The sequence below is a fragment of the Cryptococcus depauperatus genome, chromosome 2, assembly GCF_001720195.1.
Source record: "Cryptococcus depauperatus CBS 7841 chromosome 2, complete sequence".
NCBI classification, from domain to species: Eukaryota; Fungi; Basidiomycota; class Tremellomycetes; order Tremellales; family Cryptococcaceae; genus Cryptococcus; species Cryptococcus depauperatus.
This window is the reverse complement of record NC_089469.1, coordinates 821,277-843,998: the sequence shown is the minus strand read 5'-3', so window position 1 is coordinate 843,998 and position 22,722 is coordinate 821,277. Positions and strand designations below refer to the sequence as shown.

At 43.1% G+C, this 22,722-nt stretch overlaps 9 protein-coding genes across 9 annotated transcripts; 3 read left to right on the top strand and 6 right to left on the bottom strand.

Annotated features, from left to right (window-relative positions):
• Positions 1-376: 376 nt before the first annotated feature.
• Positions 377-3,186, bottom strand: L203_101579 (uncharacterized protein; the record flags this gene model as incomplete). Its single annotated transcript, XM_066211018.1, has 5 exons — positions 377-793; positions 843-1,476; positions 1,527-2,145; positions 2,240-2,970; positions 3,017-3,186. The coding sequence occupies 5 exons, from the start codon at positions 3,184-3,186 to the stop codon at positions 377-379; spliced, it is 2,571 nt and encodes an 856-aa protein (XP_066067115.1).
• An 856-nt stretch (positions 3,187-4,042) lies between these two features.
• Positions 4,043-6,095, bottom strand: L203_101578 (uncharacterized protein; the record flags this gene model as incomplete). Its single annotated transcript, XM_066211017.1, has 5 exons — positions 4,043-4,115; positions 4,177-4,277; positions 4,335-4,502; positions 4,556-5,552; positions 5,614-6,095. The coding sequence occupies 5 exons, from the start codon at positions 6,093-6,095 to the stop codon at positions 4,043-4,045; spliced, it is 1,821 nt and encodes a 606-aa protein (XP_066067114.1).
• Positions 6,096-6,417: 322 nt separating this feature from the next.
• L203_101577 (uncharacterized protein) lies at positions 6,418-7,345 on the bottom strand (the record flags this gene model as incomplete). The annotated part of the gene is made up of 4 exons (XM_066211016.1): positions 6,418-6,491; positions 6,550-6,682; positions 6,733-7,281; positions 7,337-7,345. The coding sequence occupies 4 exons, from the start codon at positions 7,343-7,345 to the stop codon at positions 6,418-6,420; spliced, it is 765 nt and encodes a 254-aa protein (XP_066067113.1).
• A 97-nt stretch (positions 7,346-7,442) lies between these two features.
• On the top strand, positions 7,443-12,638 carry L203_101576 (uncharacterized protein; the record flags this gene model as incomplete). The annotated part of the gene is made up of 24 exons (XM_066211015.1): positions 7,443-7,477; positions 7,553-7,673; positions 7,723-7,806; positions 7,858-8,034; positions 8,082-8,257; positions 8,305-8,419; positions 8,473-8,698; positions 8,751-8,929; positions 8,983-9,153; positions 9,201-9,305; positions 9,353-9,666; positions 9,725-9,823; positions 9,882-10,009; positions 10,062-10,170; positions 10,224-10,353; positions 10,401-10,828; positions 10,880-11,081; positions 11,140-11,309; positions 11,367-11,688; positions 11,740-11,915; positions 11,960-12,262; positions 12,312-12,368; positions 12,422-12,529; positions 12,578-12,638. The coding sequence occupies 24 exons, from the start codon at positions 7,443-7,445 to the stop codon at positions 12,636-12,638; spliced, it is 3,996 nt and encodes a 1,331-aa protein (XP_066067112.1).
• A 69-nt stretch (positions 12,639-12,707) lies between these two features.
• Positions 12,708-13,427, bottom strand: L203_101575 (uncharacterized protein; the record flags this gene model as incomplete). Its single annotated transcript, XM_066211014.1, has 4 exons — positions 12,708-13,069; positions 13,119-13,218; positions 13,262-13,328; positions 13,384-13,427. The coding sequence occupies 4 exons, from the start codon at positions 13,425-13,427 to the stop codon at positions 12,708-12,710; spliced, it is 573 nt and encodes a 190-aa protein (XP_066067111.1).
• A 366-nt stretch (positions 13,428-13,793) lies between these two features.
• On the top strand, positions 13,794-17,297 carry L203_101574 (uncharacterized protein; the record flags this gene model as incomplete). The annotated part of the gene is made up of 7 exons (XM_066211013.1): positions 13,794-13,913; positions 13,962-14,972; positions 15,024-15,257; positions 15,302-15,670; positions 15,721-16,800; positions 16,856-17,031; positions 17,090-17,297. 7 exons carry the CDS (start codon positions 13,794-13,796, stop codon positions 17,295-17,297), a joined length of 3,198 nt encoding a protein of 1,065 aa, XP_066067110.1.
• A 99-nt stretch (positions 17,298-17,396) lies between these two features.
• On the bottom strand, positions 17,397-18,592 carry L203_101573 (uncharacterized protein; the record flags this gene model as incomplete). Its single annotated transcript, XM_066211012.1, has 7 exons — positions 17,397-17,413; positions 17,463-17,618; positions 17,669-17,743; positions 17,799-18,086; positions 18,148-18,365; positions 18,417-18,541; positions 18,590-18,592. The coding sequence occupies 7 exons, from the start codon at positions 18,590-18,592 to the stop codon at positions 17,397-17,399; spliced, it is 882 nt and encodes a 293-aa protein (XP_066067109.1).
• A 338-nt stretch (positions 18,593-18,930) lies between these two features.
• On the top strand, positions 18,931-20,108 carry L203_101572 (uncharacterized protein; the record flags this gene model as incomplete). Its single annotated transcript, XM_066211011.1, has 4 exons — positions 18,931-18,938; positions 18,985-19,051; positions 19,103-19,237; positions 19,290-20,108. 4 exons carry the CDS (start codon positions 18,931-18,933, stop codon positions 20,106-20,108), a joined length of 1,029 nt encoding a protein of 342 aa, XP_066067108.1.
• Positions 20,109-20,239: 131 nt separating this feature from the next.
• L203_101571 (uncharacterized protein) lies at positions 20,240-22,653 on the bottom strand (the record flags this gene model as incomplete). Its single annotated transcript, XM_066211010.1, has 5 exons — positions 20,240-20,504; positions 20,558-21,641; positions 21,694-21,941; positions 21,995-22,484; positions 22,533-22,653. 5 exons carry the CDS (start codon positions 22,651-22,653, stop codon positions 20,240-20,242), a joined length of 2,208 nt encoding a protein of 735 aa, XP_066067107.1.
• Between the last annotated feature and the right edge of the window lie 69 nt (positions 22,654-22,722).

The following is a 22,722-nucleotide window of genomic DNA, read 5'->3' as shown; positions in this document are numbered from 1 at the left end:
TTTGGTGCACTAATACTGTATTTACAAACTTTTTCTTGGCTGGTAAAATGTGACACTCTTATTGATATTTAGATATAAAGTACATTTCATCTTCCCGATATGATGGAAAGAATTATCAGTTCATGATTTGCATAGGCTTACACATGCACGAAAAGTATTAAGGTTGTATGCATACTTTGGGACCACCTATTACTATTATTTATACATTAATATAGGCCAAGAAGATAATATCAAGAAAATCGTGTATTAATAGATGTTGAAACGTCATGCCTCCCCTACGTCTTACCTTAAACCAGCTTATTTAGTGAAAAACGTGCTAAGAGTAGGCATACTCAATGATTATACTTGACAGCTCACCCACTGCCACTATCTGCTTTTAAATGGTCTGACCGCCATACCAAGCCTCATCAGGTGGTGACCTTTCCACATCAATAGCGCCCTTTTCATTCATAAAGGCATAGGCCATGCTGGCTTGCACGCGCTTGCCATTGATTTGCTCAGTCTCCAATGCTCCGATACCAAGAGGGTCAGCAGCGATCCATACGACAGGCTGTTCTTTCCACAAAGCGGGATGGTCAAATGCACGAGCATGGAATCCAGAGGTGTTGCCATACTCTGGGCCAGCCAATTCGTGTTCTTCGGTAGGAGAATGTTTGGCAGGACCGGTTTTGGGCTCGATGGTAGCTGACTTTGGAGACGAAGAGGTAGAGTGAACGTAGTTTATGAAAGGTTTGGTAAATCGGAACCAGTCAATGTAAATCTGGAAGAGAGCGATGATCACAATCATAACAACCTAAAAACGGATGAATTGGGTTACTCATTAGATTCAATGAGAGGCTCACCATGATGGCACCGCATACCAAACCAGTCGTAGATCTTTTGTTGTTCTCATTTGTAGAAAGGAAGAACAAACCAGCAAGACAGATGCCCTCGAGATAGAGAGATACAAAGACTGTTCGAAGAGCCCGGATGTAGAAAAGACCGCCGGTCTCTTGAGCATCACGCTGATCAGCACACCAGTGGATGATGTACTTGTTGGCCATATAGAGTAGGACGAAAGCCAAGAAAGCCAGAATGGTTATGATGGGCTGAATCACAGAATACACCATGGTGATACAGATCAAAAGACAGGTGGGAGGGAACGTAGTAGCCCATGAGAGACTGTCCATAGCGTATTTCTTGACGAAAACTTTTCGAGGGGTGTTGCCAGCCAAGAAGCCTCTGAGACACCACATGACCCAAGGGACCAAACGAGCATAAGTCTTGGCCGCGCCAGTAAAGGTTGCAGTGAGAATGAAGGTTAAGAAGAAGATAGAAGCACCGGGAAGTTTTTTAGCAAGCAAGGTGGGAGTTTGGCTGGCAGTTTCATTAATATTGGACAAAGCGTCAATGAGACCGGAAGCAAGGGTAACGATAAGGAAACCGTGGATAACTTGGAAAAGCCAGAATCGGGTGAATAGCTTCAGCTCAATATCACTTCATCTCAAGTCAGCATGATGGGTAAAGAGTGAGCAAACACTACTTACGTCTTTCGGATTTCACCTTGCATCTTCACAATCTTTCGTAGCACAATGGGCAAAAGCATGAAGAGGACAGCCAACAAAGCAGGAGGGAGGACACCCTTAATGATACCAAGAGGGGTCTTTTTTATACGACAAACCCAAGCCAACCAGCTAGCCTTCTTACAGAGAGCGTCGACATTGGAAACCATACCAACAAAGGCTACAGGAATGGCCCAGGTAATGATTAAACCAAGAGTAAGAGCCCAGGAAACGACGGACCGTCCAGTACGCTGCATAGGACTCATAGAGATGTTGGGCCACTCAACATCCTCGGGAGTAGCTTCAACACCACTGCGAATGTGTCTATGGGCTTTGTTAGTCGTGCTGACAAGTTTGGCAAATGAGTGAGCTTCATGTTGAGAAGAAAAGCGGATGAAAGCCGTGTTGCCAAGGGGAAGTTCCTCAATATTCTCGCGAAGTTGGGAAAGCTTGACGTTGCGCTCGTGGATATATTCGGGAGAGCTCTCCAGAGTTTGCTTTTGTCCAACAAGGCCGAGAAGACCTTGCTTCCATGTGGGTCGCTTCTTGCGCAGTACATATTTGTCAATGTGATCGCCAGCAGAAGATTCAGTATCGAGCTTGTCTATAGCAAAAAAGGAGCAATCGTCAGCGATTGTCGTCATTATGGCGCAACGTCTCCACTGTGCCTATGGAAAGAAACAGAAAGCAAGACTTACTTTGTTGTTCCGGAGTCTTGCCCTTTTTAACGTTCTTTACAGCAAGTTTTTGAAGCTTGGAAACACCTCCTTCGAGCCGTGTACATTCCGCGTTTCGTTCCAACCAAACCTTCTCTATATCCTGGCATTTGCGCGTCAACCAAACCTGTCTAACACCACTCTCAAAGTCACCATTGACCGCAGTACCTTCGGTAGCGGTGGATCCGCGAGATACCAGATTGGTACCAGTGGTGCCGCTGTTTTCAATGCGAGCAACTACACCGGCAAGCTCCTTGAGGCCAGAAGCAGAGTTAACGGATTCCGGCAAGTTGGTCATGGCAACTGTCCGAGAACGAGCAAGAGAAAGGTGCTGAGTGGAGGATAACCAAGCTTGCCGAACAGCAACTGTGTGGTTGTATTCTCTCCAAATCAAAAACAGAGTCCAACACATGAGCACGATAGCCACCAGGAAATGTGCAACATGCCTGATCTGCTTGTTATTGGGGATATTACCAAATGTCAGTGAATTAAGGCCTCCCAAATTGTTATTTGGAGAGATGGCAGACACAGGGATGAGGATAGTACAAGTAAGGATAAAGTAAGGGACAAGCATCTGGAGCCCAAAGACCTTCATGTAACGGATGTAAAAGTAGGCGTCAGGGCCATTGCTCGCAATAATGTCTTCGTCTGGCGTCATAAACAGCGTTTTCCAAAAAGATATTATTCCAGAAGGAAGTGGTTGAGGCCGTTTGCTGACATATTCATAAGCATTCTGTTCAGCAACTAATTAATACCCACCTTTGCGGGGGAAGTATAGTCCTCGGCTGAAAGACCCTTACAAGGCCACTCCTACCGTGGAGTACGAGCCATACCGCGGAAAAGGCTCCAACAGTAATACCAGCCGTGACGAGGGCTGCGACAAAAGATGGTGTCGTAGAAGTGGTGGTGTCTGCATTCGTTTGCGACATGGTGGCTGAGCGGTTGACTGTATTTGGTGGTCTGTGCGTCACAAGTATAAAAAAATTTCAGACTGGTCAGCGTGCTAGTAAAGAAGCTTCCGCTGTAGCAAACGTTGTACTCACCAATAGGAGCTACCTCGCCGTAACTGCTGTCAGTCGTCACCCAATTCACGAAAAAAAAATATTTTCTTGAAAAAATAAATGCAAAATCGAATTGTCGATGTGCGGAAGAAAATGTTGGATCGCGAAGTATTTATGGATTTTTGTTGATTTCATTTCAGACTTAATCTGATGACGCTAAACCCTGAATAAATTCAGAGATGACGTAATAAGTCTTCCTAACTTGGTACAAAGAATCAACATCGCCGAACCAAAAATTGTTTCCGTGTCTTCTGTTGCGGAGGCCTGAATGGATTCTATGAAGTAGAACAGAATGGATATCATTCAGGTAGCCAGCAGAGTCTTGGAAAAAGCTCAATGGGATAGACGGATGGATACTAGGAACGACAATAGAGATTAGAATCAGGAGTGATATGGATCAGATTGCGATTGATCCCCTCAAACGTCAAGGGCAGGTGGCTGGTTGAAATGCCCTGGGTAATTGAAGTCTGTGGTAGATGTGTACGATGATGATGGGCGTGCTTCTGTAGGAATGTGGATGGTTTGACTAATTATCGCAGTCACACAGCCGTTATGCGGCAAGCGGCCGAAATCGAGGATCCAGCGATATGCATACAGGGAGCACCATCGAGCAAACCCTGTTGCATTTATCTAGACAAAAAGTCTAATCAGTCATTATCCAACACAACCAACCAAAGCTTTTTAATGAATTATAAATTACCACGTACCCTTGCTATTTTCGACCTTAAACGAGTAAGTCTGTGTAGGGAAGATTTGTTCCCCAAGTCAGCATTTTAATTGTGCGATCATGCCCAACACTATTAGATGAATGAACGTTGTACGGATAAGCTAGACACAAAGCCGGATAAGGAGGCTTACATGATCAACCGATTAGCACTCATTTGCAAGTCGAAAACCAAAGAGCTTTGATTAGGAAGGGTAGGCCGTTTGATTAGGTGACCGGAATATAGATCCCATATCTAAATCCGTATGAGCTTTCGGGCCAGTAACTGCCAAGATTCAGAATGTGGACGTACTAGTACTCCTTCGTTGTAGCTACCGCTGACGACAAGCCCCTCCCTCAAGCGCATTGATACTGCTCTTACCAGGCTGTTGTGTCCTTGAAAGATCCTAAGCAAATTGGCTGTGGAAGCGTCATAGAGTTTGATGAGACTTTCATTATCTCCAGTGAGGATGTAGTCTCTCTTTCAACGGATGCTCGTTAGATAAATAACATGGATTGCATGAGAAAACCTACCTCCCAAGCAACACAAGCCAATCCCCTACCATTGCCCGCTCCTTTTCTTATTTGAACAAGTTTTTTAGCATCCCAAATAATCCAATTACCATCTCCACTTGCAGATACTATCGCTTCCTCGTCGCTTCGCTCCTGATCATCACTTCCTAAAACTAATTTGTGAGGGGTGATACAATTGATTGGACCTCTGTGCCCGCTGAGTGTTCCATGCAGTTCCAATGTTTTGCGTGAGTAAACTCGCACATGGCAATCCTTTGTCCCTGTAACAACATACGATGGGGTGAGCGCCACGTCCAACACAGTGGACGAATGTCTAAAAGTTTCCTTCTTTTGAATATGAACCACGCCTGTTTTTTCGTATTCAGACAGGTCAACATTCCATAAACTTGTTTTGCAATCTGAAGAAGCTGTTACAAGGGTCCCCTTTCCCTGAGTGTCCAGGTCAAAAGCAAGCCCAAGGATACTTCCCTCATGTGCCTCTGGTACAGTTAAGGCAAGTCCTTGTTCTCCCCTTTCAACAGCCGTCAAGTCCCAAATTTTGAAACTCTTATCTCGGGATCCAGTGACCATCCATCGACCTTCCTGTTGGACACAATAGACGCTATCTTGATGACTTTCAAGAGCGATGGCAGTTGGTTTTTGTGCAGGATCAAGAGAGCGAATAAGAGTCGGCAAGGTCTGTAATGTTCGGTATAAGGTGGGATAGTGTAATGGAATGGAATTTGAAGGCAGCATGTTGCCTTCAATGTCTTGAATGGGTTCAGTCGAGGTGTCGGCAACAAAGTTGATGCCATGCCAGGCCCCTTTTGGTCGTCTCCAGACTCCAACCGCATGTTCTTGAACTTCCTTCTTGAGCTCTGCCACACAGCCTGATGACTCAAGTACTCTTGCCCATAGTGAAGGTGATTGAGAAATGCGATAGAGTCGTCTACTGACTTGAGATAGAACATGTAGAGTGTTGTGATCTGAAGGAAGATGGCTGAAGACTTCTAATATGCTTGAGGGTTGCTGTCAGTAAGTACTTTATGAGCCGATATAGTTTTTGAGAAAGAACTCACAGATCTTCAGGTAAGTCTATTAATCCTAATCTAGATTTTTTGGCATTCTTTTGCAATCCGCCGCCTACGCTGTCCTCAGAGGCGCCATCAACAAAACAACCCTCATAGTAAACACCTTCTGTCGCCAAGTGGAGAAAGTTTCTATCCTTCCCCCGCGAGCTAGATCGTTTCGAGTCTATATCACCACCCATGGCCAGAGATAGGGCAGATATTCGGTCTGCAAAGGATGTAATTGAGCTTGACAATACTTCGATGCCTGGACCATCATTTCTAATCATAGATTTCAGCGAAGGGCTGGCCCTTGATGATGTTTCGCTCTGTAGAGTTGAGTCGAGTCCCAAGTCAGCAAGCAAGCCACCAAATCTACGCCTATTTGAGGCTGTAGTGTTGGGTGATGAAGTAGAGGCTGTATTTCGTTTTGAAAGCAGTCGAGAAGGCAGTAGGTTTGGATGTTGATCGCTTCGCGTTGCTGGGGATTGCATACTAAAAAAATACTTTGTTGCGGAATATAATCAATGTTGAAATACATTGAACAAACCCATCCGTCTTTTTCTGTATTTTACCAATACTCGGCCAAATGTATAATCTAATGCCTCGTGCCTGAAATCGAAAAATGCCTTTTCGACCTCTCGTTTTAGATCTGTGACTAACTGGGAGTTATTCAAGAATGGCATGGCATGGGCTCAGGATGGAAAAGCAATGCAATAAATATATGGTGTCTAATATGCGATACGAGGGTGCAATTGAGAAATCATACAATTGTTTAATCACATCCACACACACTTCATGCGAATGAGAAGCATTTCAGCTCGTGATTAAGACCCCAACCATACACTCTTTCAACATGTAATCCATGTTTACCCAAGAATGTGTTAACACTGAGGTCACTTCAGCTTAACCACGGCAAATGACCAATGATGTCTGGGCACAACTCACTAAACAATCTCGTTCCATCTCGCCCGGCTACTCTCATAAGTTCGTCTTCTCCTCCAGGATGAAATGGAAGATAAGGAGTGATGTTGTAAACCATGCCATTGAATGCTGACCACGCGTCATTGCGAGTATTGTGCTGGTTCATACAGATAAGACACGTCTTTGATTAAGCGCTTGTTTTCTTACCTCTTTGAGTTCAGCAAGTGTCACTCTCTGAAAACTAGTCACACCGCGCAGATCCTGGCCACTTGAGGTCAACTTTGCCCAATCTAGAGGCGAGTGTCCTGGCGTGAGAGCAACCTTTCCCTTCCTTTTCCTTTTCATCTCACCCCTTGTCTCTGTATCCTTTCCTCCAGTTTGCAAGCCAAAAGCTGGCTTTTTCACAGTGCTCGGGGGAGGAGCCATGTCACCAATAGGGATGTTGTCTGGGATGATGGCGATGTTGAGATCGCTCGGTTCATTATCCTTGACAGAACTTGTAGGCGAAGGAGGAGCAACGGCAAAAGACAATGCTGGAACTGGACCTTTCTTTGAAAGATTTTCACCAGATGATGCTGAAGTAGGGCTCGAAGAAGATATTATAGAACGTTGATGGGAGTTGAGCATTGGAAAAGGAGGCGGAGCGTCAATGTCATCTTCCAATGCTGCAGATTTTGATGATTGACCTTGTTTTGTTTCACTTTTAGTGACATCGGGAATTGTAGCTCGAGACCAAGAAGGAAACGATGACAGTAGCTATTGTTCTTGTTGAGTTATCAAAATGCAAATTATATAAGGAAAATAAACTTACCCAATCCATTCTTTGTTATCCAACGTCAAACTTATCACAGAAAATTACTAGCCTTACCACTATCAATTTAGGTTTCCCACGGTGGTTGAGGTTGACGCGACTTTCCATGACGCGTGAATCTCTAAATCCTCATTTAAAAGTGTACATATACAACGAGGGTCATTTAAGATGTAAGAAAAACACGTATGACAAGATATTAGCTCACAAAGTGAATAGGGCATCTCTCAACAAGCTTGCTATAAGAGGGATACGCTCTTTTGATGACAAACATGTCCAAGTCATTGAATTCTACTCTCCACTAACAGTTATCGTCGGCCACAATGGTAGCGGCAAAACGGTAAAAACGGCCCAGCAACTTTGTTAACGGTTTGCTGACAGGCTGAAAGACTATTATTGAATGCTTAAAATACGCTACTACCGGCGACCTGCCACCAAATACTAAAGGTGGAGCTTTTGTTCATGACCCCAAAGTATTTTCATCTCATCATGAAATTTTCAACATCTTGTTGATGTGCGCTTAGATGGCAGGTGAAAAGGAAGTGAAGGCTCAAGTTCGTCTTCGTTTTTGGAACGCCAAGCGCGAACGAATGACTGCTACCCGAAATCTTCAAGTTACGACTAAGAAGACAGGAGCCTTGACCATGAAAACTTTGGAAGGAATCCTGGCCAAAACAGATATGGACGGTGGCGATGGCAAGGTGTGCAAAAGCTAGAGTAATCTTTGGAGGCGCTGAGGAAAGTACAGAGAAACACAATTTCGACGAAATGTTCAGAAATGGACGAAGAAGTACCATACCTCTTTGGTGTATCAAAATCAATTCTCGAAAATGTCATCTTTTGTCATCAGGAAGAATCAAATTGGCCCCTCTCGGAACCAGCAGCACTCAAGAAAAAGTTTGATGATATCTTTGAAGCGACCAAGTAGGTCTGTCAAGCAGGCGTTTGAGATTGCAGGTTGATCAGGTCAGGTATACAAAAGCTTTAGAGAATATCAAATCGTTGAGGAAAGAGCGTACTCAAGAATTGAAGGTGGACAAGGAGCGTCTCAAATTCCTGAAAGCTGACAAAGATAAAGCTGAGCGTGTACGTCTTTGGTTTATCTTGATTGAGCTGCAATTTTTGCTCAAAGCTGGCAGATGCGTAAAGAGTTACAAGAATCTTTAACTATACAAGCTCGCAAACAGACAGAGTTGGAAGATCTTAAGGAGCGCTACGAAACACTCAAGATCCGAAACGCAAATTTCTATGAGGATGCTACCCAATTTAGAGGGATATTCGAAAAATACGAATCTCTGAAAGAAAAGATAAAAATGTATGAGGAAAATCAAAAGTACGCTAGAGATAACATGCAAGAGATGCAGGGTTTGTTGAGCGACCAGTCAAAGATATGTCTATGCTGACAAGAAGATCGTAGAATCCACTGAAGAACTTCTTCATATGCTTGGCAGTTTCGACGCTCATCTAAACAAGCTTGTTGATCAGCGTAATGCAAAGGAGAGAGAGAAGGATTTGGAAGAGAGCAAATATGAAAATTTGCGGTCAAAAGAACGGAGTTTCGCAAGCAAACAGGGGGCTCTCCTAGCCAATCGACATGTAAGTTCTCGCAACCACCCTCATATAAAAGTAAAATGACAGGGATATGAAAGATGTATGAGCGAAATGTCAAAGAACGAGAGTTGGCTATGAAAAAAGTTGCCAAAGAATTAGATCTGGCGGAGTATAATAATTTCCCATTACCAAACTCTGAGGTAGAGAAATTTGTGGATATGCTGCACGATTTTGTGAGGAAGGCTGAGAATGATTTAAAGAAGCTGCACGTGAGTATTATTCTGAATAAAACATAATGCTAATTAAACATATGTAGACAGAGAACTGGAAGAGTGAAAGAGATTTGCAAGAAGAACTAAATAAATTATCTTCCTCCAAAGCTGCTACACTAGCCATTAGGTCTAGCAAGACAGAGCAAATTGTAAGCTCCTCGACACACTGTTCATGCACTTGTTGATGGGCATAAAGGGCAATCTCAAGCAGAAAATCCTCAGAGCTGAGGATGAATATCATAGCTTCTTTGACCCTTCAGCTGAGATTGACATACTCCTCAACAAAATCAAAGAACTTACTTCCGATTATGATGAATTGCAAAACCAAATACGAGAAGCCAAATACGATGAGCAGATGAGAGAGAAGGGCCTTTCAATACGTCAAAAGGATTTGGAGAGAGACAAAATTAGTGCAGAATTGGCTATACTCAACCGTAAGGCCGACTCTAGGGCCAAATTAGATTTGCAAAGGAGAGATTTGGATAACAAGAAGGCCCAAATTGAGAATTTGTCCGTTTGATTCTACTTTTCAAGAGTTCGCTCGTGCAGGGTAAACTTACACGAGCAGGTTAACTTCCTACGCTGTCAGGTTTTGGGAATACGTCAATGAAGACATCTACAAGATTGACCTTGACGAAATTGAAGATAAAGCAGTTGGCGCTATAAGGTGCGAATATGAGTTGATTGTCGTCATAACGTTTAGATGCTTACTAGTTTCAATCTAGCCGGAAAGACAGAGAATTGACTCAGGAAGAAAGTGCTGCATCCGCTTCAAATCGGGAGCTTTCTCAATTACATACCTCTATAGGATATTTGAAAGGTAACTTACAAGACATAGAAGCCGAAGCAACGGGTATGGTTCTGTACTACTGGGGAAACAATGGCAGTGCTGATAATTGGATTAGATTTACAGGCCACAATCAAGCAAGAGCTCTTGGCTGGTGATTTTGAAGAAACTATGAATCTCTCGGGTGCTATCCAAGAAGCCACAGATGAATACAATTATGCTCAGAGGTAATTTTGGATGATCTGGCTTGTTAAAATGAAGTTAATCTCAAACTATCAAGTTTATTGGCAACCAAAAAAGGATCTAAAACCATGTGGGAGCACTTTCTCAAAACAGTACAAATTGGCCACAAATGCGATGCATGTAACCGTGAAATCAATTCGAATGAGGAAAATGCTGTTATAACACATGTGAGTATTTTCATTGCCTTTGATCTAACTGATGTATATGATCATAGATGCAAGAAAAACTTGAAGAAGCCTTACATGCAGATAACCTGTCCATCAAGCAAAGCGAGGAAGACGAGAAATTGTGGGGAGCAACCATGCGACGTTTACAGTCAATGGTGCCAAGTCAAGACAAAGTTACTCGCTTGCTTGAAACCGTCATACCTGACATGAACTTGCAAATAAAAGACCGTGAGGAGCGACTTGAAGGACTCGTTGCGCAAGTCGATGATGCCAAGGCCAGAGTACAAAAAGTCAAGAACGATATCCGTGATATTCAAAACTTCAGATCTGCTTTGAGTCTTGTTGCTAGGCTAAATAATGAGATCAAAGATTTAGAAGGGGATGTGACAAGGTTAAAGACCGAATTAGAAAGCTCTGGAAGCTCCAAGACCGTGGAAGAGGTTCAAAAGGAGGATGACAGGCTCAATCAAGAAATGTGGGTTCATGTTCTATTTCGCACAAAGTTTTTGACAGCTTGAAATCTTAGAAAAGCTTTGACTCGCGAGCAACAACGTATCTCATCAGAGAAGGAGACAAAACTTAATATGCTACGTTCTACAGCAGACGAGATTTCCCGAAGGAATACAACTGTGGCTAAACATCAAGCCCATTTAGAAAAAATCAAACTTGCTGATGAGGCATTAACAGACATGAGGAATATGCAGGTGGTGTTAGAAGCGGAATTATTGGTTCGCTCACCATTTTGAAAAAGACTCGGCTGAGTGCTGATAGGCAGTGGGCGAATAGAAATGCGAAAGCGACGCGAAAGCGACTGAGACACCTTGGAAAGAAAAACATGACGAGTTAACAAGATTTAGAACAGAGCGAGCCAGCGCCGAAAGCCATCTAGGAGAAGAGCTCAATAAGTTTCAATCGAGTCTCAGAGAAATTGAAGGCAAACATAAAATTTGTCAAACGTAAGCCTGAAGCTTCTTTAACAGTTGCATCGATCAGGATACTTATTATGGGCACAGATATCTCACAGAAGGCAATGACAAGAGGATTCAAGAGAACGACTCATATATTGCCGATCTTAAGCGACAGGTGTCTCAGTGTAACAATACTCGAGCGAAGATTGATACAGAAATCGCCAGACTTTCTTCTGAACTTTCAAAGTCGGAGTCTCTCAAAACAAACATTAGTAGTAATCTTCGATACCGCGAGGATGCAGTCAAGATTGAGAAAGTCAAGAAAGAGTTAGAAATATTAGATATCAAAGAAGCTGCTGAGAGCAGAGTCAAATTCAATCAAGAGTACGGAGGTATGCTGGATGAAGCTACAGAGGCTCAGGGCCAAGTAAGAATCATTCTCTTTTATCGGAATCAGCGCTAAATCTCTATCTACTAGATGTCAGTTACTCAGGGTCATCTCTTAGCTATGATAGAAAACCGCAAGAAGCTTGAAAAGACATTGAAGACAGACTATAAAAACATTGATAATGTATTCAAGGAACAATTGATCAAGACAACAATCAGCGAGTATGCGAATAATGATTTGGAGAAATATGGGAAAGCGTTAGACAAGTATGCTACTATAAATATCCTGAACCGACGCTAATGTTCAATAGTGCAATTTTGCGATATCATTCCATAAAAATGGACGAGATCAATGATACAATTGGCCATCTCTGGAACAAAACTTATCAAGGAACAGATATCGACGGTATCCGTATTGTATCAGCCCACGACGAATCGAATTCTTCATCTACCCGCAAATCTTATAACTACAGAGTCACCATGGTCAAAAACGAGGTAGAGCTTGACATGAGAGGAAGATGCTCTGCAGGACAGAAAGTGTTGGCTAGTATAATCATCAGATTAGCCTTGGCGGAGAGCTTTGGACAAGGTTGTGGTGTGTTGGCGTTGGATGAGTGAGTCTGAGCATTTTTGAGCAAAGAAAAGTATTAAATTCTTTACTAGGCCTACGACCAATCTTGACCAAGAGAACATTAATGCTCTTGCTGAAGCCCTTGCAGAGTATGCCAATCCAGAAAGAAATCCCAAACGAGGGTTGCTTATACAAGAAATAGAATAATCCGCGAGCGTCGACAACAGGCTAATTTCCAACTTATTGTCATTACCCACGACGAAGGCTTCTTACAACGTTTAGCAGCTCACGACGTCCTAGAGTATTATTGGTAAGTGGATGTTATGTTTGAGGGTTGCTGTATTGAAGATCAGCTTAGGCGAGTATCACGAGATGCTTCACAGAAAAGTGTTTTGGAGAGACAAAGAGTCGGAATCTAAAGGGCTGCTGTTCATAAATTGTTTTGCTGCTCACCTACGATGTACCATTTTATGAAATCATACAGCCATCTACGACCAACTGCATCCTCGCGCTAATAGCTCAGCTACCCTCTCCAGGCCCTGCTTGTCTTGCTCTCCAAATGTTCCCAAATCAGTAGAATCCAAATCAAGAACACCGATAACTTGTCCATAGCCATCCCGAAGGGGCACAACAATCTCACTTTTTGTATCGCCATCGCACGCAATATGTCCCGGGTACGCTTCAACATCAGAAACAATTAATGTCTTCTTTGAAAGAAAGGCATCGGCACATACGCTCCGACCGGCTGAAAGGGTGATGGAAAGACAAGCGGGCCGTCCATGATATGGGCCAAGTAAGAGAGGAGAGGAGACCGGAGATGGAAGACGAGAGGGAGGATGAAGGTAGAAGCCTATAGATGGTTAGAGAGCGATACTGATTCAAGAACGAGAGCAATATACCAGTCCAGTTAACGACAGGTTTGAGCGCATTTCCGCCGTACAACGGACACGCAAGAAAAGAATGATACAAGAGGGCAGAAGCTTGTGCGAGATTGGTCACCTTGGAGAGTTATAAGTATACCCATCTTCATACTCATGCTCACCCAGTATCGCTCGCCTTCTAACAGAGCCTCAAGTTGAGAAACAACATGGTCATAAAAGTCGACTTTTCTATCCAAAAAGAGCTTAGCAAACCTTTGTACATAGTAATCTTTTCAAGCCTCACGTCTTGATTTTATCCGGGATATAACTGATGTCAGCGTGCGACATTGAGGTAAATTGTCTTGTATGATAAGATATGATAAAGATTAACAATTAAACTTTTCGATAAGGTAGATAAAAAGTGAACGACCTCCACCATGCTCTTTTGCATACAAATCTTTTAATAACTACAGGCTAGCTCTACTTCTTTTATCTATGCATGGAAAACATCACTCAACTCCCAATAGGATGAACAAGTGAATATGCATAAACTAATATGCATTAGATATGTCCTGAAAGAAAACACCAAGTTAGGCTCGAAAAAGCTTGATTCTTGATAGGCGTGTATAGGCGTTACTGTTGTTGTCATGTAACACATTTTGTATTCTTTTATATTTCTCTTTTAAACTCCCGGCTACATCATTTTCAATAAAAATGGAGATAGGCTCACCTCAAGCAGGCCCATCAGCCCCTCAATGGCGCCAGTTTAGCTTTTTTGACGTAGAGCAAGTCCAAGATGTCCAAGATATGGGTCAATCTCCCCGAGCCATACGGGTGGGTATAGTTGCTAGATGATGACAAGCATTGTTGATATGGACGTAGGAGCTTACCCCTCCAACGGTTTTCACTGTAACGTCACCAGGTTCGCCTCTGCCGCCTTATGTAATTGTATCGTCTTCGCAAACCATAACACTATTGGACAAGCATTTTACACCTGAACGAGTATTCAATGCTTGGGAAGGTAGTGGCCGTGCAACAGCTCTTTTGGAAGCTGGAGGGCTACTGGTAGGGATAGGGGAGGAAGGTGGTAGCTTATGGCCCGTTCTCAAAGTATGGGACCTTGCAAAAGAGGACATAAAGAATCAAGATAGACAACCGGTATTATTGCGAAATGTCCGAATTCAACATGGTCAAAGACCACATCCAGTATCTTCTGTTGCTCTCACAACCAATCTGTCGCATTTAGCTATTGGATTAGGAGATGGAACTGTCCTTCTCTACCGTCATTTCTTGCAGTCCTTAACAACATCTCCGTCAGCCCTAACCGTCCTCCCAAAAGCCCGAGTAGTACATGAATCACATGAGCCTGTGACTGGCTTGGGTTTTCGGGAACAGCGCCTCGTCGATGAGTCGTCTTCAGCCTCCGGTTTGAATTTGTTTATCGTGACCACCAATAGGGTTTTGAGTGTGTCAGTCAGTGGTAAAAGTGAGGCGAGGGCTCTCGACGAACTAGGGTGTGGACTCGGATGCGCTGTGATGGATTGGGAAAGGAGAGAAATGATTGTAGCTCGTGATGAGGCAATTTATTTCTACGGGCTAGAAGGAAGGGGTGCTTATTATGCTTATGAGGGGCCGAAATTGAGCGTTTCGGTTTATAGACACAACCTAATAATGATTTCACCTCCCTTCCACCCCACTGTCTCTTCGGCGCCGACTACAATCAGGCAATATGCAAAATTCAATGGTGAAACTACTGCATTAGCCGACATTGCCACAGTTACCATTTTTGATTTACAAAACAAGATTGTAAGCTATTCGGGAACATATCGAGACGGCGTTAGAGATGTTGTGTGCCAATGGGGCGCCATATATATTTATGGTGACAATGGGAAAGTGAGTTTCACCTGATGATAGTGATTCTAATGACTGATGACCATTTTGTAGCTCTCACGATTAGAGGAACATTCTACTCAAGCCAAGCTCGAAGTCCTTTACAGACGAAACTTCTATACGCTGGCAATATCACTTGGGCGCTCACAAGGTTTAGGTGAAGCAGGGGTGGCGGATATTCACAGACGGTATGGTGACTATCTCTACGGCAAAGGCGACTTTGAAGGTGCCATGGGGCAGTTCGTCATGACTCTTGGTCATCTGCAGCCCAGTTATGTCATCCGAAAGGTAATTATATTAGGAAATATTGACGCTAGCCTGATGTTCAATAGTTTCTAGATGCTCAACAAATCAACAATCTTACAACATATCTTCAGGAACTTCATTCACGCGGGCTTGCTAATCCAGATCACACAACTCTTCTACTAAATTGCTACACTAAAACATCGGATCGAGCTCGGCTTGATCAATTTATCAAGACTAAATCTCGATATAATGATTCTGGAGAAGAAGGCGAGGGGGAACTGCCATTCGACCTTGACACGGCGATAAGGGTTTGTAGGCAAGCTGGATTCTTTGAGCATGCTACATATCTTGCAAAAAGATTTGGAAAACATGAAGATTACTTGAGAATACAAATTGAGGACGTTGGAAATGTTGCAGACGCTTTGCGATACTTGCGAGGACTGGGGCCCGCAGCTGTGAGTGACAGTATATGAGGAATTAGTATTAAGCTTATATGAGAAACAAGTGTGAAGAAAACATGGTTCGTTATGGAAGGACATTGTTGCACCAAGAGCCAGAAGCAACAACGTCGCTTCTTATTGATCTTTGTTCTGGCAACTTGGGAAGAGAAAAAACCACAAAGTTGGACAAAGCCGATGGATTGAATGATCCGGCCGACAGTACTGGGCGGCCGGCAGTACTTTCATACCTTGGGTATAATAAAGTGACAGGTTTGTTTACCGGAGATTTTCCATCCGAAAACCGCGCATCCTCCGCCGCGGAAGATGATAAACTGAATGGTGCTGAAGACGAACTAGTCGATCTACCCGAAGGTAAACCAGAGGATATACTTAGCTATGAACCGCCTTCCCCAAGACAATACTTTGCTCATTTTGTAGACCACCGCAATTTATTCATCTATTTCCTTGAATCAGTTGCCCTCAATCTTTGGAACCAGAAGGTTACAGTGCCGTTTGTTCCTTCCGCTACACCCTATATCCCCACTAGGAATATTGATTCTCCACCGCCTACAGACCCTTCTAGTATAGATCAAAGAGCAGTTTGGAACACGCTTATTGAACTTTACTTATCTTCCACTACATCTTCCGATCAAGCTACTGCACAACAAGCGAGGGATAAAGCTCTTGCTCTGATCAACAGTGAAAAGACCCCTTACGATCCTTTACATGCGCTCATGCTTTGTTCCACTGTTAATTTCAAAGAAGGGATGGTGAGACTTTGGGAAGGTATAGGGATGTACGAAGATGTATTGAGGTGTTACATGGAAGAGAGCAAGGATGCGGGTACGACCTTGAGAACGGAACGAGAAGCTGCATCCAAGAAGGTGTTTGAATATCTCGAGCTATATGGCCCGTCTCACCGCCATCTCTATCCCCTCGTCCTTCAATACCTCACATCATCTCCGGTCATCCTTTCTAGTCATGCAGCTGAGCTTACTAAAGTCCTCGAAAAAATCGACGAGTACAAGTTGTTACCTCCTCTTGCTGTTGTGCAGCTTCTCAGTAGGAATGGCACAGCGAGCGTCGGCAATATCAAAGAGTGGTTAAAGAGCAAGGTAGAAGAAAATGAAGGAGAAATTGAGTCCGTACGTTTTGATGCTGCTTGAAAGATTTATGATACGTAAAGCTCAAATGATGTAGGATCAACACCTGTATGAGTCTTATCGTTCCGAAACAGACGTTAAGCGTAAAGCACTGCACGATAAGAGTAATGAGTTCCTCCCTGAGGTGTTTCAAGTTACGAGATGTGCATTGTGTGGAACTCAACTTGATTTGCCAATCGTACATTTCATGTGCAAGCATAGCTATCATCAGCGGTACGATCGTTTCATTACACCTATATATTTACTATCTAACTGAAGACTCATTGATTAGGTGCCTTTCCGATTCTGACCCGGAATGTATTATCTGTGCTCGTCAACACTCAGTCATACAAGAGATAAGAAGGAATCAACTCGGTTTGGCAAATAGACATGATCTTTTCTTAGAAGAAGTTCATCAAGCTGAAGATGGGTTTGGAGTTGTGGCTGATGCTTTCGGGAGAGGACTATTTGGGAGAACAGGTGAAAATCAGGAGGCTTAATTAAGGGGCCGAGTATAGAAAAGTACAATATCTTTTGCGCATCTACACATTGCCCAATGTAGATGTGCAAATAGCATTTTAGGTTCCCAAAATAACTCATTAAATACATAAAGCGACTTGGTTCTCAACTGTCAGCCAATTTCCTAATACAATGGTATATCTTACCCATGTCTTTGTATCTTTCTTTTCGATCAGGATCGACTGATGACAACATTTCATACAGTCTCTTCGCCTCCAGTCGCAATCTATCAGCTTCATCAGCTTCTGCCGAAGACTGTCGGGCTAGTAGGAGTGAACAGTGAGCAAGCGCATTGATACACCCTGCATAAAAGTCAAATTAGTGTCTGAACAAGAGAGAGAGAATGGCTTACATTTTGAATCTGGTTCGGCGTCGAGCAAGTCACGAATATTTTTTAACTCTCTCTCCAAAATGTCCAACGGAGGTTCTAAGTTTCTATGAGTCAGTTTTTGAGTACTAACAGGGTTACTATGAAAACATACGTTGTCCAACCAGCCATTGATGGTACAGCCATCCACTCTGATCTCCCGGATCTGTCCACAAAGCTTGCGTAACAAGCTCAAATTCCGCATCTTTTGTTTTGCGAATTTCTTCCTCGCTTGTCTGGTTCTTATCCCAAATCTTGGCAAGAGTTTTTGCCCGGTAATGCCAAGCGGAAAAGTTGGAAAAGTTTGATTCAATTTTGGACTGGGTATAATCAAGCTCTTCGTTCAAGGGTCGCTGTACCGGTAGTGAAGATAGAACGTAAGATCTATAAGCCCATGCGTGAACTACACAGCTTCAATCTCAGCGACAACTCTTCGTTTTGAATTGTGGACAAAAATCTCTTACAATTTCTTGCATCTGCATCCAGCATCTTTTCTACCAACTTGAGCTCGCCATCCCAGAAAATTTTCCTCCATTCTTGAGTATTATCGGGGCCATGTGGCACAGATTCGAGACACCATCTACGATGATTCCAAATCCAGTAGACTTTAGGATGGACCAGGAGATAAGAGGTGGTCAGTCGGAGGTCGTTTGATAGCTGAGAAACTACATCTTTAGGAGTCCTTCATCTTGTCAAACTCGGTTTGAGCAGGGACAACCGAAAAGAAACTTACAAAGCTGGGAAAAGGGCCTGAAGGATATCTCGGCGATAGTTCCAGATTGTATAATATTCTGGATTTTGATCAAGCAGTTGACTAGTTTTTCCTAATGCTTCATTCGTATATATCTTGCTCTTTTTCTAGCATAGACATGAGCATGCTTCAAGATGGAGAATGTGTAGATATACCATCTCCAAAATTTGGCGTTCCAACTCAAGATAAGACTTGATCTTACCTGACTCTTTCTGTCGCTTTGCCTCTGCACCCTGAGGCGTCAGCCGAGAACGTTTGACGCCATGCTATATGAGTGTTTTATGAGCTTCCGGTATAACTGCTTCTTATAGACTTGCCATTATTTAGAAATATATCGTAATTGACTTTCTAATATGTAGCTAACATTGCATTTGTTAAAAGGCGGTTATCTTGGGTGGAGGTATTTGGTTACGTAATTGATGTGGACTTCAAATGTATTTATTTATTTATTTTGATTACATTTTGAATCTAAAACAATCAAAACGATAGATAAATAATGACAGAGTAAGTCAACATGTAACTTTTGAATTAGAAATCTGATGTTTTCCAGGTATTGGATATCAAAAAAGCAATACTGGTGCAAATACTGCAACATCTGGATTAGAGATGATACCCCTGCAAGTTTCTTTCAAAACGATTGGAGCTAATCATCTAACCGTATGCTATAGTCAAGGAGACAGCACGAAACAGGCCTCAAGCACACTGGAAATAGAGAAAGGTTTATTAGAGATTTATATCGGGGCGGGGAGAAAGCCAAAAAAGAAAAGGCTCAAGAAGTTGCAGAGATGGCTCGTATAGAAGCAGTTGGTCGCGACTTTCAATTCTTTATCGAGCAGAATCTGATCAAGTAACTAGGCTGCACAAGCTGCTCATGCTCATGATACACTCGCAGGACTATCTCGCCCTTCTTCTTCTGTTTCCCTTGCTGTAACAGCACCATGCGCACCTCCCGCTCGTCTCGATCGCCCCCGAGATACAAAACCAACAGATAAATGGGCTAATTACTCTACGGCTGCTCAACTTGGCTTTGTGGATCCTGATGTAGAAAAATCATCTTATGATGTTCAACAAGAACTCAAAAATAGTGTGGGCGAACCGGGACAGTGGGAAGAAGTTGCCACGCCATCTATAAATGGGAACGGCGAAGGTAGGAGCAACGAAATTGCCGGGAATAAAAGAGAAAGAGAGGAGGATGGAACGAATGAAGGGTGGAGGTTTGATCACAAAGGGAAGAAGCCAATCCATGATCCTTACGATGATGATTTTGATCCAACATCCCTTAAATTGTTGAAAATAAAAAAGAAGGGAAAAGATAAGGGAATCAAGAATCTTGCAGTTGATCCATCATCAGCGCCGGAAGCGATGCAAGGATTGAAGAGAGAAGGATGGAGTGGAAAACTAGTACTGGAGCCCGCTGTCAAGAAGGAAGACAATCAGGTCTTTACATCAGCGAGCGACGAGATCAAAATAGAAGGACAAGATAATTCAGTCAAACACGAAAATGGAGAAGATAAAGCAGGAAAAGAGGACGCCAAACCAACGGAAGCTGCTTTAACTGAAGAGAATACAGTTGAGAAAGAAGCAGAGGCAGAGGTAAATGTCAAATTTGGTGTTTCTGAGCTATCCGTTCCAGAATCTACTGCACCTGGTGGGGGAAGTATGTTCAAGAAGTGACGTCTGCCGACACCTAGTCGTAAAAATAGACCAGACTTATACGGAAATTTTGTTATCATCATCGTTTCATCTGCAGCCTCAATGATGCATCAGACCAGCATAGACATACAGCAAGATGACTTGGACATTATCTAAAATTTTCTACTCTTAATGACTTTACTGATACCCGTTTTCTCACCTTTATACTCGCCACCATAAGCCGCTTGGCCGCCTTTGTAGACACTACGCTGACTAGCAACCTTCTTTTGAGCTTTGTCGAATGCTTGTCTCTTTTTGACTCGGGGATTACGACTAGTCTTTGATCGACGTGGGGTGAGGCCACGATTCTTTTCAATAGCTCGGGAGATAGTTCGTGGACCGTCAGTTGAGTCTACGTCGTAAGTGGCCCTTTCAGCGCTAAGTTCTTGGTGAGATTATGTCTTTTTGTTGCTACAATCATGAAAAATTACCATAATTCAGCTTCAATAGCCTCGTGTTCAGCATCCTTAGCAGCTTTCTCCTCTTTTCTTCTTCGCTTGACTAATTCATAATAGCCCTCAGCTTCGTCCATTCCATATCCACCAGCAACATCATTCTCGAGGCCGTTTCGCCTCCTCTTTTTACTCTCTTGGCTATGTAAATGTTCCAAATCCTCGCCTTCTTCTACTTTGGGCGCATTGCGCTTCAGAGCATCGTCCCTAGCTTTGCGTTTATCTCGGTATGGTAAATCTTCATCACCACCCATTCTGTTGGCTCTTCCTTCTGCTCGACGGGCAAGGGTGGCATTGATTTTGGAAGTATGGAAAGCCAAAGATTTTTTCCTAGACTGCTTGTCACTGAAGTCAGCATCGGTAAGCGATGTCGAATCACCAAGAGGATCCAAGTCTTCTGTATATGAGACGTGAGATTTGAAAGATTTGGGTTTACTGTAAAAATCTGGCTCAGCAAGAGGAGTAAAAGCTGAGGAATTTGTGGATGGTTCGGATCGGTTTGACTTCTTCATCTTTTTCGTTTTCTTGGAAACAGGAGGCTCGTCTTTCAGCAGGGCATCATAGTCTAAATTATCGAGTTTAACGAGATCCTTGGAGGTCTTTTTCGCTTTTTTGGCCTTATCCCCTGCAGGCTTGGCAGCCAGAGAGGTGATATCCTCTTCATAGTTATCCTTTACATCAGCGTTTCCTTGTACATCAATCAAAAGATCTTCCAGCTCATTTTCTTCCAAACCTTCTTCTTGCCAGGTGTTGTCTTCCTCGGTCTCACCCAATAGCCCTTTGAATCCCAAGCCGCCGGTATCTTGCATACGCTTGATCAGGTCCAACTTGCTTTCCTTCAATTCATCATCATCCCTCTCGATCCAATTGTATATAGGGTTATTGAGGGCCAGTGTGTTTTCAGAGACAGAAGCAGCATCGAAGTCGAGATTTTCGAGCATCGCAAGACCTTCTTTGAGCTGAAGAAGACGGGGAACAATGGGGATGTCAGGACGGGAAGTTGAAGGGAGAGAGTTAATATGAATGTAAAAGGCGAGCGTGGAAGCATATGTCAGAAGGGTTTCTATAGCTGATATTCAGATATGTTCGCATCAAGTTGAACGATAATGGCGCACGGTAATGTAACCATCCCAGTCCTTTGTGTAATTGCGCCTCCTCCTCCTTGGCTTCTTCCATTTTTTTGATACCTCTCGAAGTTCTTTCAAGTTTGTTTACGACAAGAGGAAACTCTCTTGACAAAGCAAGTTTAAGTGGTTCATGTGCCTCCAAGTGACGCAAAAGCGTGGAGGGGTCACCTGAAGTAGGTGGAGCAGGTGTAGTTTTCGGAGCGTGCTCTTCTCTTTCTTCAGAGGTTTGTTCGGCGCTATACATGAGGATATAAGTATTGCTATCCGCCGGTGGCTTTGGTTAACTCACGGAGCCTCCACAAGGTCATCGAGGCCATAATCATTTTTGTGCAATGCCTCCCTTTGCTTCTTTTGCAATCTCTTTACCTCTCTTTCTTCCATCTCTCGCTCTTCTTCCCTTTTCTCATCCTCAAATCCTTCTTGTTCTTTTTCTCTCCGATTACTGGGCCTAGAATAGTACTGTCTTCCCCACTGTTCATCATCGCTACTATCAAACCCAGAGCCAGAACCAGACGCTTCGTCTTCTTCGTCGGAGACGACAGGCTTACCAAAACGCCCTTTCATGGAAAAATCAACCTTGGATTTCTCCTTTGGCCTTTTTGATATCAACTCATCGTCATTTTCTTCATCCTCCACTTCTACGTCATCTTGTGCCTCTTGTCGAGCACGACGTCGAGCCTGTTCAATGCTCAACACCTCTTCACCAACTTGGGCATTAACATCCTCATCATCAGAATTATCTTGTGAGTTGAAATTGATTTGGTCCCGTTTGAACATGACTGCATTTGTATTAGCATAAGGTTTATAATTAATATACTTAAACCTACAGTCATCGACACTTCCAGGTTCGAGGGTCTCTTCAAAAGTATTCATTTTCTTGACCCTAGCTCCTGGTGCAGGAGATGGCTTTGAAAATACTCCCGATTTGCTTGATTTCTTCCTACCCATCTTGCTGAAAAACTATTAATTTTATAAATGTTAAGTGTTTCTTAAAAGAAAAATATAACTTTTGATGAA